A 15,198-nucleotide genomic window follows, 5' to 3' on the forward strand; every position below is an offset into this window, starting at 1 on the left:
TGGAACTCTTCCATTTTTTGAAAGAGTCTGAGCAGGACTGGCATCAATTCTTCTTTAAATGTTTGGTAGAATTCACCAGTGAAGCCAATGATCCTGGGCTTTTCTTTGTTGGGAGATTTTAAATCTCCTTACTACCTATAGGTCTAGTCAGATTTACTATTTCTTCATGATTCAGTATTGACAGGTTATGTGTTTTAGGAATTTATCCATTTCATCTAGGTTATCCAAGTTGTTGGCATACAAGCCACACATATCCTTTTGCAATACTCTTTTCTCTACAAAAACATATGAAAAGTAAAAACACTGTCTTACAGAAGAAAATATCAGAATATAGGTACATAAATAACTGCTCTAAGAGTTCAGGAAAGGGAAGATTCATATGAATTGATGTGATTAGTGAAAACTTAACTGAGTTGTGGAGGTTTAAGTTCTATCTGGAAGCACAAATAAGAAACGGCAAGGTAAAGGGGAGACTAGAAGGTGTTTCCAGGAGAGACCCAACAAAAGCAAATACAGAATAAGCAGAACTGAATGTTAAATGTGAGGTGGGTTCACTTGCCTGAAGTAGAGAGTCAGAGATGAAGTTAGTTGGATGGGGAGTTATCAACTAAAAAGGTAAGAATTAATTTGGACAAGCTATTTCACTTTTATACCTTTACTAGCATTTATGCAGCAAACACTCAAATATCTGTTAAACCAAATTGAGAGCCTGAAATGCCTAGCTAATTAAGAACTTTTCAGTGCCTGTTAGAGATAATAGGAAGCCACTGAAGGTTTCTGGGTTGAGAAGTGAAAACAGCAATGATGTTCTGGGAAGTTTACTGAAGTAACTGTATTCTAACGGTTCTCATCTGGGGTGAGTTTGCCACACAAGGGATATTTGGCAATTTCTGAAGACTATTCTTGGTTGTCACAACTGGGGGGTGGGGGGGGATGTGCTACTGACATCTAGTAAGTAGAGGCCACAGATGCTGCTAAACATCCTACAGTGTACAGGACACTCCCCCATCCCCCAACAAGTTATCTGGCCTAAAACAACAATAGTGCCAAGGATGAAAACCTTTGCTGTATTCTAATATGAGTTACTCTCATGAGAATTCAAATTAAGTTCAAATATGTTTGGAAAAATGTACACATGAAAAAGGAAACAATCCAAAAGACTAACAGTAGTGAGAATATGGAAGATTATTTTTATTTTTCCAAAAAGTGTTTTTACAATGATCATGCATTACTTCTATCAAGAGAAAAAACAGACTTAAAAATTCTGACTTCATCACTACGCAATCTATACATGTAACAAAACTGCACTTGTACTCCATAAATTTATATAATACACAAGATAACCTTAAAAATAAAAATTCTAATTTAGTTACTAATTCTAATCAGAGTACCCTCCTGTTTTCTTTAAAAAAATTTTTCATTTAATTTCCTCAAATATTTACTTAAATGCTGACTACATACCAGGCTCTGTAATGAGACTTAGGAATATAGTGGTGTACAAAATAGGTAAGTTTCAGGGAGCTTATAGTCTGATGGGAGAAACTAACATTGAGTAAACACACAAATTATCATCAGTGCTCTTAAGGAAAACAGGGGGGTTTAACTTGCAATTAACTTTTTCAGGAATGGCCTCTGTGAGTAAATAAATGACTTTGAAGTTGAGATTCAAAGGATGAGAAATAACCATGTAAATGAAGGAAAGAGACGGGGACTGGAGGCGCAGAGAAAGCATTCTCACAGACAGAGCAGCATGTGTGAAGGGGTGAAGAGGAGAACACCACTAATGTGTTACTGGAATTAAAAGAAGATAAATGAATGAGAGTATAAGTAACTAAAGGAGATAGTAAAGTGAGACGGAGAAGTAGACAAGGACCGAATTTGGTATGGCCTTGAAGGTCTCAGTAAGGAGTATGGAAGCTAAATGTGGTGAGAAGCTAATGAAGCAGGAGAGGTGAGAATTGATTTACGTTATTATTATTATTTTTTTTTAAAAAACATGCAGGTTATTTTATGAACTGGAGAAAGGCAATAGCAGAAACATGGTAACCACTCTGGAGATAAGACAATAATGATTTGCCCCAGATTATGACAGTGAGTAGAAAGTTAACAGGAAAGTAAGAACGGAGGTAGACATTAACTAACATAATGTCATATTTACCACCTTGTCTAAAAGAAACTGCTCTTTCCAGGGGTGCTCCTGAAGAAGCAGTCAAATGATGTTACTTCTCATGTGATACCCCTATACTCCTCACACCACAGAAGACTGGTAGTGGGAGTTGGGAAGAAAGCACCTGACTCGGGAAAAGCCAATCCATAAGCAGGCCAGCAGTAAAAACAATCTGCTTCAGCTTGGGCACAGCTTATTAGCTCAGTCAGATTATCTCTTAGTAATTTAACACAGAATTACGTAAAGCTAAGACAGTCAGTAGCAAGGGAAAATAAAACTTAGCAGCTGGCAGAGCAGAACTTTGCAGATCCATGAACACCTACCATCAAGACAATCCTACCTGACATGTCTTGGATAATATGAGAACTGGTCCCTGAACTTCCCTAACATCCCTACTTGACCTAGTCTGAATAAGGATATGTTCCTTGCATTCTTAAAAGCCTAGTTCAAAACAAGTCCCCACTAGGATAGGATTTTAATTCTACAGATGCAGAAATGGAGGCTGAAAAAAATTATTATTAAACTTACCTAATGGCAAATAACTAAAGAGATGCAATCCTAGGTGTTCCCACATTAAAAACTAAGCTTTTGCATAAATCTCAAGGAGATATCAGATACAATACATTTAGGCTTTTCTTTCTCTTCAAACTTAAGGCGTAATACTCATTGTAAATTTGAGTTTAAGAAAGAAACATAAAGAATCTAGCTCATACTGATTGAATTTACCCACAGAGCCAGCTTAAGGCTGACTGAGAGATCTTAGAGATCTGGACCTATTAGAATGTAAACTTCATAAGAATAGGAACTCAGCCTGCATTATGTAGAACCTCCAATACAGATGCTGAATAAATATTTGCTTAACAAATGAATTCAATACAGGGAAGGGTAGAAGGGAAAGTCAGTGAAAAAGAGCTGCTTAGAGTTCAACTGTGACCCCCAAATACTGGAAAGTTGTCACAACTCCCACTCATCTCTTACGTTTTCTATTGTTGTTTTTAATATTAATGTAACAGCTTTGAGATATAATTTACATACCACATAGTTCACCCATTTAAAGTATACAATTCAGTTATTTTAGTACATTCACAAAGTTATGCATTGAACACCACTATCTAACTCCAGATGACTTTCAACATCACAAAAATCAGCCCCATACCCACTAGCAATCATTCCCCCTTTTCCCTCTGTCCCAACCCCTGGCAACCACTAATTTATTTTCTGTCTCTATGGACTTGCCTATCCTGGACATTTCATATTGTGATACTGTGAAATATTTGGTCTTCATCCCATTTCCAGACATACAACTTCTAAAATCCTTAAAATCTATGCAGTGATGAGTGTCTTTTGAAGTCTAATGAGATGACTGGTGACTGGGGGGGCCCTAGATAGTTTCAGGATGAGGGCTGATCACTGGAAAGACCAAGACATGACTAGAGAATTGGCACTTTCAGCCCCACCCTCCAACCTCTGGGGAGGGAAAAGGGGCTGAAGGTTAAGCTGATCACCAATTGTTAATGATTTAATCAATCATGCCTACATTATGAAGTTTCCATAAAAACTCAAAATGGGTTCTGAGAGCTTCTGGATAGCAGAACACATGCTGGTGCCTAGACGGCATGGAAACTCAGTGCCCCTTCCCGCATACCACATCTGGCTGTTCATCTGTATCCTTTGTAATATAGTTTACTTAAAAAAAATCAGCAAACATAAGGAGAGTGTTTCCCTGAGTTCTGTGAGCCATTCCAGCAAGCTAATTGAACCCAAGGAGCGGGTAGTGCAAACTCTATGTATAGCCAGTCAGTCAGAGGCAGAAGACATAACCTGTGCTTGTGATTCCATCTGAAGCAGGGGACACTCCCACGGGACCGAGCTCTCAACCTGAAATCTGATGTTATCTCCAGGTAGACAGTGTCAGAATTAAATTGAATCAGTGGATACCCAGCAGGTATCCGTTGCAGAACCGGCTGCTTAGTTGGTGTGTGGGGAAAAACCCCCATACATCTGGTGTCAGAAGTATTGTGTTGAGTGACTGTATGAAAGGACAGTGTAGGAAAAAGAGTTTTTAGTTTTATTTATTTATTTACTATATCCTCTCAAATATAACTGGAATTATAGAATGTGATCTTTTGTGACTAGCTTCTTTCAGGCAGTATAATGTTTTCAAGGTTCATCCATACCGTTGCATGTGTCAGTACAATAGTCCCTCCCTTATCTGCACAGGGTGTGTTCCAAGACCCCCAGTAGATGCCTGAAGCTGCAGATAGTACTGAACTCTACATGTAGTATGTTTTTTTCTATGCCTACATATCTATGATAAAACTTACTTTATCAATTAGGCACAGTAAGAGATTAATAACTAATAATAAAATGGAACAATTATAACAATATATTGTAAGAAAAGTCATGTGAATGTGGGATCTCTTTCTCTCTAAATATTAATATCTTGTTGTATCACATATTCACCTAGTTTCTGATCACAGTTGACTGCAGGTAACTGAAACTGCAGATAAGGGTGAACTATTATACTTCATTTTATAGCGGAACAATACTCCATTGTATGTATATACCATACTTTGTGCATTCATCAGTTAATGGGTATTTGGGTTGTTTCCTTCTTTTATTTTATTTATTTAAATTATTTATTTTTATTTATTTATTATTTTTGAGATGGAGTTTTGCTTTTGTTGCCCAGGCTGGAGTGTAATGGCCCAATCTCAGCTCACTGCAACCTCCACCTCCTGGGTTCAAGTGATTCTCCTGCCTCAGCCTCCCAGGTAGCTGGGATTACAGGCATACACCACCATGCCTGGCTAATTTTGTATTTTTAGTAGAGATGGGGTTTCTCCATGTTGGTAGTGCTGATTTCCCAACTCCCAACCTCAGGTGATCCGGCCCGCCTTGGCCTCCCAAAGTGCTTGGGATTACAGGCGTGAGCCACTGCACCCAGCCAAGTTGTTTCCCTCTTTTGGCTGTTATGGATAATGCTGCTATGAACACTCATTTACAAGTTTTTGTGCAGACATTATGTTTGCAATTCTCCTGGATTTATATCTAATTAGTAGAACTGCTAGGTCACATGTTAACTGTTTAACTTTTTGAGGAACTGCCAAACTGCATTCCAAAGCAGCCGTACCATTTTACATTCCCATCAGGCATGTATGAGGGTTCCACTTTCTCCACATCCTCACCAACACCTGTTATTTTCTTTTTATATACTGCCATCCTAGTGGGTGTAAAGTGGTATCTCATCATGCTTTAGAGCTGTGTTTCCCTAATGACTAATGAGGCGGATCCTATTTTTTATTTGTTTATTGGTCTTAATTAAACTTTTCATCATTGAGTATCGCTTATGTGAAATGCTTGGGAACACAAGTGTTTCAGATTTTGGATTTTTTGGGATTTTAGAATGTTTGCATAATACTTACAGACTGAGCATCCCTAATCCAAAATCTGGTATGCTCCAAGGAGCGTTTCCTTTAAGCATCACGTAGGTGCTTCAAGTTTCAGATTTTGGAGCATTGTGGATTTCAGATTTTTGGATTTGGACACTCAACCTGTACTGTCATTGTTTTAAAGCTGGAGAATAAAAAGGGAATTGGGAAAAATTATTCACAACATTAGGAGAAAAAAAGTGAACAAATTTAAGGTGTTTGAAACAGCTGATCAACAATGAACCCAATTCTACAGATATATCTGTAGAAAAATGAACATCTCCACATAATATTCAAAAGTGAAATAAGGAACCAAACCTACCCTAAATAGGTAGGACTATAGGTGTGTGCCACCACACCCAGCTAAATTTTTTATTTTTTGTAGAGATGAGGTCTCACTATACTGCCTAGGATGGTCTCAAACTCCCGGCCTCAAGGAACCAAATCCTCTGCACTATTTTAAAAAGAGCTGGAAAATATTTGGGTTTCACACCTACTAAAGAACCAGGAGTGACGTTAACAATTATTTGAAAACCTTAAGGTATTATCTTGCTTGTTTTTCTGGACCAGTAACAGCTTAAAGTGGCTAAAAACCCAGTGTGAAGAGGCAGAACAGGTGGCAAACAGGACAGGGCCATTTAATACAACCAAGCAGAGACCACTTAACATAGGTCTTTCAGGATAAAACTACTCAACTAAATAAATTTATGTAACACTTACCTCAAGGGTCCAGAAAGACATACTTTAAAAAACATAAAGAGTAGATATGTGCAAACTAAAGTTTTTATTAAAGAACAGGACACTGAGATAGACTATGATTTACCTTCTAATATTAGACAATATGTCCATCACTGAACTAGTAAAAAACATACTATTTTAGGATTCCGACTTTTGTTAGTAAAAAAATTCATGAAATTCCACGTTTGTCAAAATACATCATTAATTAAAATCTAATTTACATTAAGTTTAAAGTAAATAAAAATTTAGGGAAAAAATGACTGGTGACCAAATTTTGTCCGAGTAGTAAATAAACAGTAATAGAAAATAAGTCAGCATTTAAAAATTTCTATCTATCTGAGATGAGATCTCATTCTTGTCACCCAGGCTGGAGTGCAGTGGCATGGTCATAGTTCGTTGCAGCCTCCACTTTCTGGGCTCAAGCGATCCTCCTGCCTCAGCCTCCTAAATAGGTATGACTACAGGTGTGTGCCACCACACCCAGCTAAATTTTTTATTTTTATTTTTTGTAGAGACAAGGTCTCACCATATTGCCTAGGATGGTCTCAAACTCCCAGTATCAAGCAATCCTCTTGCCTCAGCCTCTCAAAGCAATGGGATTACAGGCATGAGTCACTGTGCCTGGGAAAGTTTAGCATCTTTAATAATCAACTTAATCTTGTATTACCAACAAATATCTATGACCTTAAATCATTTTCATTCTGGGTACTAAATAGTGTGAATTATAGTTGTTTTCTGATTATATTTACAATCTTTTGAGAAAACAGTGACAAAATCTACATAAAGCATTTAGTAACCCACTTACAACATAGGATTAAAGAAATGAAGTCATAAACTAGTATGTATGTGACAATTTGGCTGAAGTATGTGGGAGAAAGTAGGTTTTCAGGTGACTGTTAAATAAGGGGAATAAGAAGCCTTCCCCAATTTGTATGATGTGGTTTGGATTATGGCACACAGCGGTACAAGAGGAATTTTGTAAGCAAAATGTTATTCTGATATGGAACATAGGGGTTTACTTAGATGCAATGTATGACTAAGTAAGTTGGCAGAAATAGTAAGAGGTTCCATTTACTCTGCATGTACTTTATGCTAGGCACTGTTAAACATTTCAAAGGCTTAGATATAATTAAGTTAGCCTCCATAATTACTAAGTGGAGAAACCAGAGTTCAAACCCAGACCTAAGTGACTCCACAGTCCATGTCTTTTAACCCCTATACTATAAGGTCCTTTAAGAGCCTGTATTAATTAAAAGTGACACTCATGTGCAAAAGAAGCAATGGTAAACTAGAGAGTGGCACTCAAAGTATGGTCCACGGGCCCCTATGTGGGTCCTGAGACCTTTACAGAGAGTACACAGGGTCAAAACTATTTTCCTAATGATAATACTAATACTTTTTTTTAAAAAAAATTTTATTAACATTTGAATTGATGCCATAGGGATAAGACTGCTGGTGCTTTAGAATGAATTAAGGCAATGACATCAAGATGCAATAGTAGTCACTGATTTCACATCTAAAATTTGTTTAAAAGTCAGCTCACTTAAGAATTCCTTGAGGAAACAGTAAAAAATGATTTCTTTTATTAAATATTGGCCTTTTCTAATTGTGTGAAAAAAATGAAGATTACATATAAGCCACTTCTGCTGCATACCAACTTCTACTGAAGGACGACTGTCTCAAGGAAAAAGTACTTGTGCAACTGAGTTGTGAACTGACCTAGCCACTTTTTTCATGGAACACTATTTTTACTTGAAAAAACGACTGACAGACAAATTATTGTTATTCAGACTTAATGGTTGGAAGATGTTTTCACAAAAATGAGCAAAGTGAGTCTATGGCTTCAAGGATAACCATTTATAGCATTTATTGCTAATGATAAAATTTCAGCTTCCTCTGAACTTGTCCCAGAGGCATGGTAAAAAAAGAAAAAAAAAATTGAGCTTCCCAGAGAAAGTTAGAATTTTAGAAAACTTGTATCCACTTCTGTGAACCTGACAGATTCTCAATACTTAAGATTTTTCTGAATTGTGTGGTTAACAATCATGAATTTTTTATTGAATAAAATATGTTAGCATTTGGAAGATGTGCATAACTCAGTGACATAATGTTTTCCAAATAATCCAATGCATGGTATTACAAAAAGCATCAGTAAAAGATGGGTAAAAGTTACATCTGAAGTGCAAGACAGACCAATAGATTTTAATGTAACAGCGTAAGAAAAGTTCACTCATGTGGCTTCAGATTCTACATTGCAACTATCTTTAAGAAACTACCTCTTGTGGAATTATGGTGTAGTATGACTTAATCTCCATAATTATCCTGAAAAGCCTATGAAAACATACATACTTTCCTTTTTCAACTGTCTGTCTGTGTGAAGGTGGACATTCTTCACACACTTCGACCAAAACAGTGTATCACAAAAGACTGAATGCAGAAACAGATGAGAATTCAGCTGTCTTAAGCCAAACATTAAGACCCGAAAAAAAGGTTCAACACGGCCATTCTTCTATGTATTTTTGGTTTTGAAAAATGTCCTTATTTTATAGGTGTCAATATACAGTTCTCACATTAACCACAGAAAAAGGAAGAACTCCAACCCTGTCTTTTACCAAACCTAAATGAAAAGCACAGAAAACAAACTGTGTTTTCTAGTGTTTGAAAGTCCACAAGTGACCCACAATTTCCAAAAACCCCTCTGAGAAAAAAAGAAAACATTTACTGAATACCTATTATACCCCGTGGACTATGCTCAGTGCTTTCACATAGAACCTTTTCATCAAATTTGAGACTGGCATTAAGGCTGAAAGAAGTCAAATGGAGGAAATATGGTAAAGTACAAAAAGAACAGACTCTGACACACCTGAATTAAAATCATTCCCTTGAATGTTATCTTATTAAATCAAAAGCACGAGTTTCTTCTTTAAAATTTCTTCTTTAAAATAAATTCAATATGTATAAGATTGAGAGAAATGTGAATACAGTTAAAAGCATATACAGTAGGTGCTCAAAAAGTTCCCTTCAGTCATATTCCTCTCTTCTGTTCCAAAACTAAATCAGCGAGTAAGTACCAAAATCAGAGATCAAGGTTAAATCTGATGACATGCTCTTGTTTCATTCATCATTACAGGCCTCAAATAGATGAATGCTACTCCAGAAAAGATTTAAAAATATTTTAAGGACCCACAACCACTATCAGGTATTAGAAATCAATGTTTAAAAACTACCTTTGCATTGTTTTTTTCTAAAGTAGCTTCATTCTTTGAAATCTAAATCACTCCTACAATTCTTCCCAATCTTGTATATTCATTTGACATACTTAGTGACTATGAAAAATAAGGGCATCTTGGTATCTCCAGGAAAACTATCAATGAAGCAATTCTCAAACTGGCTACCTTGTAAACCAGGAAAGTTGGCAAGAAGCACAGAAACAGTCATTTAATTCCTAACTATATTTCTATCAGATATTTCGTATTGTCACATGCTTGGACTATTATGTGAAAAATTAGACAGTAGTTATTTTAAGTATAGTAAATATGTTCCAAGATTTGTGGTGAGAGAGATCAGTCTCTAAAAGTTAACAAGACTTAATACCTTAACAATGCTTTTCACTCTGTACACTTTAACAAATCACTGAGGCTCTTTCAAAACAACAAAACAGCTGATCAATTTATTAAACTCTTGCCAACCAAGCACCTTTTATTAAAGTTCAAGCTGACTTCATACTTTATGTTTGTGTGGATAATCACAAGTTTCTAATTATGTAGCATTTTAATATTCTTTTATATTTAGGGTAAGTTGTTTTCTTAAAGTTGTGTTTTTAAAAGATCTAGTTGTATTTTATGCTCTATTTGAACCTAGACACTCAGAACTTTCATAAAAAGTATGCAGGTTTATTAGGAAATCTACAGGAAAATTCCCCTCTACTTTAAAAAACATAAATTATATGAGCTTAATTTACTTTATCCTGACAAGTTTTTTATTTCAAGTTTGGTCACTACCCATTTCCTGTGTTGCACTGTATACCCTCTTTTCTATGGTTACTATTCTCAAACTAAGACTGGGGATCTTCTACAACACTGTAAGAAGCAGCCACGCCATGGTGAATATCATCTGATAGTTCCTGATAATTATTTTAAATGGATACTGAACATATGCCTTCTTTGATGCGTTTGTGTTTCAAGAAACTTAACATGACCACATTTTAGGAGCCAGAATGGTAGAGAGAGGTAGGAACAAATATCAGATTGAAATCTATGAATAACTTTCAACTCTAACACTCAGAAATTACAACTTTAAAAGGATCACTAATTTGGTGTGTCTAAACTGCCCTTCAATGAGCAGCTACATGTCTCTGTATTAAAACCTTTCCCTATTACTTGTTCAATGTAACAAGTTATACAAGCAGAGAGAAAAAACAGCCACTGAAAATAAGAGAGTAAGAGAATCAATTATACTGAATCTTGTTAAATCCCTTCCCTCCCCCCAAACAGAAAAGCTGAAGGTGATAAAACGCTCAGAGAATTGCCAGGCATCTTCCTAACATTACCTATTAATCTTCACAACACTCAGGAAGCAGATGTCAAGTACCTCTAGTTTTACAGATGAAAGAACCGTAAGACTAAGCGATTTTCCCCAAGGTCATACACAAAGTTAGAGATCAAATTAAACTGAACTCTAGGACTCTGTACTCTTCATCATTTCTAATCAAATAAACTGTTAGATCAAAATATGCTACAATTACCTCTCCCTAAATGCTATACTCTGTACATGGGCTGTTCCAATAAGGTAGCCACTAACCACATGTGGCTATTAAGCACTTGAAATGCAGCTAGTCCAAGTGGAGGTATGCCATAACTGTAAAATACAAACTGGATTTTGAACGTATGAAAGGAATAATATGAAACGTCTCAATTATTTTACACAAATTAGATGTTGCATGGCATTTTGGATATACTGGATTAAGTTAAATTCACTGGTCCATACTTCTTTCCGAAGACTTCCCATGAAATAGATGTCATCATAAGATCCAAATCAAAAAGCAATTATTTTCTCAGAATTTGCTGTATTCTACATACATTATGTAACACAATGTAGTAACCATATCTAAAGGGTGATTAAGTGTTTAGAGAGATACAGCATATATGTAAGTAGGCTGATAAGTGTTTAGAGAGATAGAGCAGATATGTAAGTAACAAATACACAAAAAAGACCACTGTACTGTTCTCTAAATATAAAAAAGAATGTTTCTATCTCATTACAAGCATATGTGATTTTGAGTAAGTCACAGTGTGGACAAAGTATGACTTTCCATTAGAATCATATGTTATTTCCTTAGGTGGAAGTGAAAATATTCCTACCCCTAATGTATGCACAAGGATATCAAAGTCACCAGAGGACAACCATAAGGCACTATGAATTTCTAAAACAAAACAAAACAAAAAAACCTGGCTAATGTCAATATATACTTATTTTTTAAAAGTCACACATCACAATATTCTTCTAATACAGCCTCAGCACTTAATCTGATTTTGACTAAAGTGCCAAAAGATATGAGATAGGAGGAAACATCAATTTAAAAAATAAGGATAACTTCAGAAAGTCTGGCAATTCCACCAAAGGTTCAAAGTAAGTTTCCATATGATCTAGCAATTCTATTCCTAGGAATATAGCCAAGAGAAATAAAACATACATCCACACAAAAATGTTCTTAGTAGTATTATGTAAAATAGCTAAAAAAGTGTAAACAATGAAAATGTTCATTAACTGAAGAACAGATAAATAAAATGTGGTATATCCATGAGCTGGAGGATCATTGGATCATTCGGCCATAAGGATCATTCAGCCATGAAACACTGATACATTCTTGTTACAACACGGATAAACCTTGAAAACATTACACTATGTGAAAGAAGCCAGTTACAAAAGAGCACAAATTGTACAATTCCATTTATATGGGATGTCCAGGATAGGCAAATCTAAGAAGACAAAAACTGGTTGCCTGGGGCTGGGGTAGTTGGGAATTAGAGAGTGACTGTTAATGAGTACAGGTTTCTTTTTGGGGCCGTGAAAATGTTCTAAGATTGACTGTGGTGATGGTTGCAAAACTGCGAATACACTAAAAGCCACTTTAAGTGGGTGAATTGTATGGCATGCGAATTACATCTCAATGAAGCTGCTAGAAAAATGAAGCCAGAAATGTAGAGGAAAAAAGGGTTATAGGGATCTGTCAAGCACCTAATTGCTATTTTTCTGGATTCTGTAATTTTGTGGTACTTACCAGTTTTTAAGTTTTATCATTTGTGATTTTTTCTCATTCTAAGTATTCATATTAGTAAAAAACATTTTCACCACATTCTTTCATAAACAAGTAAATTTACTGAAAAATCATTGTTATTTAAGAAGCTCATTTTTATGGCATGAGAATTATCTCAATAAAGATGTGACATCTTTGCATTAAAAAAAGGGATCACAATGGTAATATGTTAACCTTAAAAGAACCACAGAATTAACAGCCCTGGACACTTAGTAGTCCCTCAAATTATGAAACCCACTAAAACGCTTAAACTATTTTAAAGATAATATTAACAGCTTTGTAAAAAGCCCAAAAAATATCTCAGTCAAGCAAACTCTCAAGTTCAGAAATGCCATGGGAAGTTGAAGATTTCATTATGAAAACGTACCGAGAACAACATAAAAAATACTGCTTGACCACCTTCCCTAAAAGCTAAACTCGTGATTAAGATGCAGAAGGGAAGTATTAAATCTATTTATCTAAACTCTTAAAAGCTGAAGGGAAGAAGTCTTCTATCAAAAATCTCAGTGGGGTGTGTGGGTATGCGTGTGTCCATGTGTGTATTTAACCCATACACCTTATGTAGACAATCTCGGGAGCAGCTGTATCTAAGACAATGAAGCTTTTTTTTCCTTTTTAAATAATCAAACGTGATGGTGCCATTCCCTAGCCCACCCCATCCCCCACTACCACCACCAGCAGGTGGAGGGAAAGGATACTGTAGACTAGAGGATGACAGCTTTGTATAACCCTTTAGACTTTATATGTAAGAATGCAGCTGGTGGTCTCCTCTCAGGAGGGGGTAAAGAGATTTGTGGACAAGCTGAAATAAGGGGTATCCTTTGCCTGGAAGAGGGCACACCGTGAGCCACATCTTGAATCAGCTATATCCAGAGTAAAACACAGGCCGCTGGAAGGCACTGTTAGCATCACCAGGATGGCCTCTCACGCCGGGGGTGTTTTTTTCAACGGAGAAGTTGTCCTGTAGTTTGGATATTGGGGGGAGGCAGGGGTAAAGCGGGAGTCGGGAAGACCAGAAAAAATGCCTTTAAGTGGAGACGCCTCGGGCCTCGCTGAGGAAGTTCAGAGCCCCACTCGGTCGCCACACGCTCACCCTCCCATCCCCACCGCCCTCCTTCCCGCGGCGCCAGACGTCGGTGCCCCAGCGAGAGCCGGAATCTCCGCCACTGCCGGGGAGGGGGCCGCGGCCCGGCCGCACACGCACGCCTCCTCCGCATGCGCCGCGCCCGGCCTCCCCGCCGCGCGGCCCGGCCCCTCGCACCCGCGCGGGGCCGGCTCCGCCGGGCAGGCCTAGGCCGCGCCGGCCGTACCCGGGCACCTCGCTCCCCGGCGGAGGCGGAGCAGGCCCGACATAAACTTCCCGGCGCGCTAGCAGAGGCGTCACAGACGGGCCGGCCCCTAGCGCCATTCCCCGAGGCCTGGAGGCGGCTCCCGCCCCTACTCCCCACACTCGGGGTCCCGGCGGAGACCGGCCCCAGGCCCACAGCCCCCACCCCTCCGGCGTCGTCCCCGAGTTTACCTCCAAGTCGCGGCCTTTGTTCTTGAAATTCTTGAGCCGTTGGTTGTCCAGTTTCTCGTTGTCCGCCATGGCCGGGCCGGTGACTCCTTCCCCCGCCCGGGCCCCGCGGGATCCGCCCCAACCACCGCGCCGCACCGACACTCCCAGGAACCGGGCCGCCGCCTGAGCTGCTGTGCCCGCCGCGCCGCCGCTTCCTTCCTCCTCTCACCTGCCTCCGCCGCGGCCTTCTCCTCTCCCCGCCCGCCCCCCCCGCCCTAACCCCAGCGCGACTGCAGCTCCGGCAAAGACAACTGTGGGGCCGGGCGGCGGCAAGGCGACGGAATGTGCTGCCGGCTGAGAGGGGGAGGCAGCCTCGATCTGAGGGCCCTGGCGCTGCGGCCACGCCCATCGCCTCCAGCCCAGCTCGCCCATTGGCTAACCAGGCTCCGGTGCGTTCGACCAATCAGAAGGGGCGATGGAGAGCCGGGGCGGAAAGAGCGAACGGAAAGGGGAAGCGAACGACGCTGGGAGGAGCCGGCTCCGGGCCCGGAGGGGTGCGGCGGGGGCAGGCGGGGAAGGACCACGTGCCTTCGGAGAGAGGGGTTGGAAGCAACAGAGAAGTAGACTTAAGGGGAAACCAGCAAGGGGAAGGAGAGGCCCGGGAACGCAGCAGGGCGAGTTGTTTTGCTCCACTCGTCCAGGAAGCCCTAGATGCCGGGGGTTCAGGGTCGAGGCTGCGTTAAAGTAACGTTCTTTTCTCCCCGGGCGCGCCCTGTCTTCCTGGGCATTCCTTGCGCTCTCCGTTCTCTTTGCAGAGAGATCTGAGCTTCGCTCTCTCCCGGGTCGGACGCTCGCAGCTCCGTTCCCGGGCTGGGGCTCCCTGCCGTCCAGGGCCGGGTCTGGGGGCCAGGACCTGCTGGGATGACGTGAGTTGAGGAGGCTCAGCGGAAAGCGACAGGAAAGGTGGGTGGAAAAGGAAAGGGCCCATTAGACGAATCTGATTCATCTTCTGTGACTAAGCACCCGCAACAGGTAGGAATTTAGGCAG

At 39.6% G+C, this 15,198-nt stretch overlaps 1 protein-coding gene across 1 annotated transcript in view; it reads right to left on the reverse strand.

The window, feature by feature from the left end:
- KPNA4 (karyopherin subunit alpha 4) overlaps positions 1 to 14,531 on the reverse strand; it is a 64,773-nt gene extending 50,242 nt beyond the window's left edge. The window contains exon 1 of the mRNA XM_031009316.3: positions 14,172 to 14,531. Coding sequence (XP_030865176.1) covers positions 14,172 to 14,240 — 69 coding nt within the window. The 5' untranslated portion in view covers positions 14,241 to 14,531. The remainder of the gene's footprint in view (positions 1 to 14,171) is intronic.
- Positions 14,532 to 15,198: the final 667 nt, after the last annotated feature.

This window comes from Gorilla gorilla, chromosome 2, assembly GCF_029281585.2.
Source record: "Gorilla gorilla gorilla isolate KB3781 chromosome 2, NHGRI_mGorGor1-v2.1_pri, whole genome shotgun sequence".
In the NCBI taxonomy this organism is placed as follows: domain Eukaryota; kingdom Metazoa; phylum Chordata; class Mammalia; order Primates; family Hominidae; genus Gorilla; species Gorilla gorilla.